Source organism: Hevea brasiliensis, chromosome 12, assembly GCF_030052815.1.
Source record: "Hevea brasiliensis isolate MT/VB/25A 57/8 chromosome 12, ASM3005281v1, whole genome shotgun sequence".
Taxonomy (NCBI): Eukaryota; Viridiplantae; Streptophyta; class Magnoliopsida; order Malpighiales; family Euphorbiaceae; genus Hevea; species Hevea brasiliensis.
This window is the reverse complement of record NC_079504.1, coordinates 12,023,283-12,027,955: the sequence shown is the minus strand read 5'-3', so window position 1 is coordinate 12,027,955 and position 4,673 is coordinate 12,023,283. Positions and strand designations below refer to the sequence as shown.

At 29.3% G+C, this 4,673-nt stretch overlaps 1 protein-coding gene across 1 annotated transcript; it reads right to left on the bottom strand.

The window, feature by feature from the left end:
* Nucleotides 1-2,934, bottom strand: LOC110658306 (alcohol dehydrogenase 1). Its single transcript, XM_021815860.2, has 10 exons — nucleotides 2,802-2,934; nucleotides 2,287-2,423; nucleotides 2,116-2,162; nucleotides 1,703-2,028; nucleotides 1,501-1,583; nucleotides 1,330-1,405; nucleotides 1,144-1,205; nucleotides 704-799; nucleotides 457-618; nucleotides 1-303 (listed from the first exon to the last, which is right to left on the bottom strand). Exons 1-10 carry the CDS (start codon nucleotides 2,836-2,838, stop codon nucleotides 187-189), a joined length of 1,143 nt encoding a protein of 380 aa, XP_021671552.2. The 5' UTR covers nucleotides 2,839-2,934; the 3' UTR covers nucleotides 1-186.
* Nucleotides 2,935-4,673: the final 1,739 nt, after the last annotated feature.

The window sequence follows — 4,673 nt, the reverse complement described above, 5'->3', positions numbered from 1 at the left end:
GACATCAAAATATCCACACAGATATATTAAAAGTTTATTTATTTGTCCATAAGGTCAAAGCCACAAACTTGCTGCAACAACTATTTATTCATCACTTCACAAGCTTAAAAAGATCCTGATAACAGGGCATCCTTACTACAGGATACAAGCTATGACCTCATCAAACAGAAAGGATCATGTAGTTTTTTAACCCTCCATGCTGATAATGCACCTCAGAGACTCTCCTTTCATCATGTAGTCAAATGCTTTGTTAATCTCCGAGAAAGAAACATAGTGAGTGATGAACTTTTCCACTTCTAGCTCCTACAGAACAAGAGGCATTCAAATGTGTTAGTTGCATATCAATACAATTTACACAAGTACCAATCACAATTTCTTTGAAATTAAACTGTCTTAAGTAATCCATTAAACAGCATCGATGAACCGTCTGTAACATCTTGAGAAACAGAAAGTTACCTTCTTCATGTACATTTCCACGACAGATGGAAGATCACTGCGAGGCTTGTAATTGCCAAAGAAAGTTCCTTTGAGAGTTCTCTCATTCAACAGATTCATAGGATGAGTTTTGAACGAGTCATCCTTGCTTGGGACGCCCACAAGTACGGCAACACCCCAACCCTGATGTGCAAAAATAATGTGCTAAATCATGAGATACACATCTTAGAAAAAAAGCATACTGCAATGACATATGGGAAGTGCTTACATCATGAACACATTCAAATGCTGAGATCATGGCTTGGATGCTCCCAGTGCATTCAACACTCCGATCGACTCCTCCATCAGTCATATCAGCAATCACCTGTTCAGAACTCATGTATCAATTCCAATTTGAACAGGTAGTTTACTAGAATCAAGCCTTAAATAATTGGAACAAAAATCAATTTGACCTTTTCTTTTAAAAGAAGAAAGACATCACATTTACAGAAGTAATATTTTTCAACATTCTAGAAGGGAGAAGGTGGTGGAATAAAAGTAATGTAAGCATTTGTGCTACATTGTACAGGTTTTATCCGAGTATGTTAGCAATTGATTCTAAATTGTCCATTATCCTGAGAATCTAAACTCTGCCCTTTGAGGACCAAGACAGAGTAGGATGTCCAACATATTTTGCTAATGAAATTATTAATTGGAAATCGAACTCACCTGTTGAACCGGCTTATCATAATCTTTTGGATTCACAAACTCAGTGACACCAAACTTCTTGGCTGCCAGAAGAGACAGAATGTAAACCATTCGTCAATTAAGTGCTGCACAATTCAAGATATCAAGAAAGGTATGTATTCCTGTTGTTAATTACATAGCTTTTTCTTCAATACAAATTCACTCTACCTTCTTCAAATCGATTGGGATTCAAATCAACACCAATGATTCTTGAAGCTCCAGATATCCTTGCCCCTTCTGCAGCCTAAAAATTACAGACACACACACACAGGGGTTAACCCCTCTCAAGCCTTTTATGATTGTTGTAAAAACCAAATCGTGGAAGCCAGAACAACTTACTGCGAGGCCAACAGCACCTAGTCCAAAAATTGCAACAGATTGACCCCTTTTTGGTTTTGCAACATTCAAGGTGGCACCAAGACCTTCACCAACAAGTGGCTATATTGATCAATATAAATCACCAAAAAAAATGTAGCCCTGTTGTTATTGTTATCAAAATCATGAACAAAAGACGAAAAATAGGAGGGAGTTTTCGTCAAACCTGTGGATATTCCACAACTGAGCACACAAACTTTGTCAAGAGGAGCGGCAGGGTTGATCTTAGCAAGACAGCCAACATGCACAACAGTGTATTCACTAAATGTGGAGGTGCCAAGAAAGTGGTGAATGGGTTTCCCATCGATAGAGAATCTCGACTGGCCATCAGCAAGCATATGACCCCTATCAGTATTGATTCTGAGGAGATCACACATGTTGCTTTCTTCTGATTTACAGTGGCGGCACTCCTTGCATTCCCCAGTGAACACAGGTAGGACATGGTCACCCGGTTGGAGATCAGTCACACCAGGACCGACACTCTCCACAATTCTAAGTCCCAGCAAAGTGAAACAAACTAGTCAATACATTGTAATATGACAATATCCCAAGAATTAAGAGCACGTGAGAAGTGCTTACCCACTAGCTTCATGACCAAATATGCGAGGAAATAATGGTGATTGCCCCTGCAATGTAAAGAACACATTTTTAACTTCGATCCGATGTGAATAGAGCCTAAGCCCCAAAAATCCAATTGGAAAAATACAAATGGAGAGCATCATATCCAGTTATAAGTACGAGATCTGTGACCTTAGCTTCCCAGAAATAAACATCAGTGTGGCATAAAGAGGTGAAGAGGATCTTCAAACGAACTTCATTAACCTGTGGCGGTGCCACCTCTACTTCTTCAATCACCAGTGGTTTTCCTGCCTCCCATGCTACAGCAGCTACAATTCCATATGATCATTTAAGCGATGATCAGTCACAAAAGCATTATAAGAAAAACCAATAATTATCTAAAGAAACTACATCAAGCAATATGTAATAAATCTAATTATGAAATAACTAATTTTCCCCCTAAAACAATAATCTAGAAACGCAAACAAATTCTTGATTATTTAAGATCATTCTCTAACGTTCAGCAGAAGCCCAGAGAAACCCACTTAGCAACAAGGTATATAAAACTATTTGGAGAAATTGAGACCTTGAAATAGATCGATCAAGAAGCATAAACTTGTTAACAAGAGAAGAAGTAGATAAATTTTCAAAAACAAAAAACAAAACACCAGATCGAATAAAGAAAAGAATAGTAAGTACTCATTCACCTTTACAGCGAATGACCTGACCAGCGGTGCTAGACATGACTACTTTCGAGTTTCAAAGACAACGGATGATGATAAAGATGGATTCGGGAAATGAACATGCCCCTGGGCGGTATTTATAGTGGGAAGAAGAGAACAAAAGTACGGCAAGAACATTTGTAAACATTTTAATTAGAAAATATTAAAAAAATTAAAAATTAAATTTATTAATTTTAATCATAAAAATATTAAAATAATAAAATAATTTTTTTAAATTATATTTTTAATAACATTAAAAATAATATTTTTATTAAAAAAATAATTTTTACCTTTAAAATTTAATACTAAATAGATTGTAATTAATTTTTTTTATATTATTTAAAATAAAATATTATTATTAATAAAAGTAATAATTTAATTTTCTTATTTTAAAAAATATATTTATAATCCTTAATTTTTTTGTTTCATTATTATTAATAATAAATATTCTTTGTGTGTTTTTAATGAATTAAAATAAATTAAATAACATTTATCTTATTTATAAATATTGAAAATTATATGAAAAATATAATAAATATAATTTGAAAGTATAATATATTAATCTTGAGTGTATATAAGCTGGTAATATTGATAAGAATTTTCCACCATTTTGGGTTGCGGCTGCAGCTTCGAGGTTGGATTAGGCGCGTCGGTGCTGTTGAATTTCCTTTCCGGTATGCGTTCGTCATTGTGGGCTACTGCTTGTTTTCTGTTACCAGTGGCGCCTAAGGTTTTCTGTAGAACCGCCAGCCACGTGGGTTTCTATTTTTTTTTTTAATGGATTTTTCGTGTAAGGACAAAAGCTTTGTTTAGCATTAAATTTTAAAATTAAAATTATTTTTTAAATAAAAATATTATTTTAAATATAATTAAAAAATAATTAAAAAAATAATTTTATTATTTTAATATTTTAATAATTAAATTTAATTAAATTTAATTTTTAATTATTTTTTAATATATTTTTATTAATATATTTAAAAAATAATTTTACCAATAACAATTTTATCAAATAAAAGTTCGAAAAAGTTATTATTTAATTTTCTCCATTTTAACAAATTAAACGTTAAAATATTTAATTTCATAACGATGACTTTATATCATTTGAATATATTAATTCTGAAAGAATGAACTTAACAATGAAATAAATAGGAGAAACAAGTATTTTATTTTTTTTAAATATAAAAATTATATAGTAACTTTTTAATAAAAAATTATTTTTATTTTTACATAAATTATAATTAAAATTTTGACATAACAAAACTCATATTGATTTATTTATGAATAACAATTTGATCATCAAATTAAAATTCTTTAACAAATTAATATTATAATTAATTGTTTTCCAATTTAAAATAATTTAATCTTTTAAATTTTATTTTATTAATAAAATATTTATATATATCTATATATTTACTGTTTTATATTTAATTAATTATACATATTAAAAAATAATAAATATTTTATAAAATATATAATTATTTAAATATAAAATAAATATTTACTTAAAAATAAAAATATTGAAATTTTTTATTAATAAAATAAAATTTTAAAAATAAATTCTTTTAAATTGAAAAGCGGTTAGTGACAAATTTAAATGATTATTAATTTGTTATTTAAAAACAAATTAATAATTAATGTATGGGTTTTGTTATATTCAATAGCTTAGTTTTAATTTCTCTTTTCAGAAAATATAGTTAATATAATTAAAGTAATAATTATTATTTATCTTTTTTTAATTTATTATTTTTTTATATTGCTCTATTAAAAATTAAAAAATTACCCATACTAATACATGTGGTTATTAATAATTTTAATTAATATATTTTCTTTAATTTTAATATATAAAAATAATATAAT

What these genes read in the sequence shown, in the direction of transcription:
- LOC110658306 (XM_021815860.2), bottom strand. Translation starts at nt 2,838, where the DNA reads ATGTCTAGCACCGCTGGTCAGGTCATTCGCTGTAAAG. An exon ending in TCCCAATCGATTTGAAGAAG is followed by an intron (nt 1,206 to 1,329) that starts GTAGAGTGAATT and finishes CTCTTCTGGCAG; the next exon opens with CCAAGAAGTTTGGTGTCACT. An exon ending in CATTTGAATGTGTTCATGAT is followed by an intron (nt 619 to 703) that starts GTAAGCACTTCC and finishes TTTGCACATCAG; the next exon opens with GGTTGGGGTGTTGCCGTACT.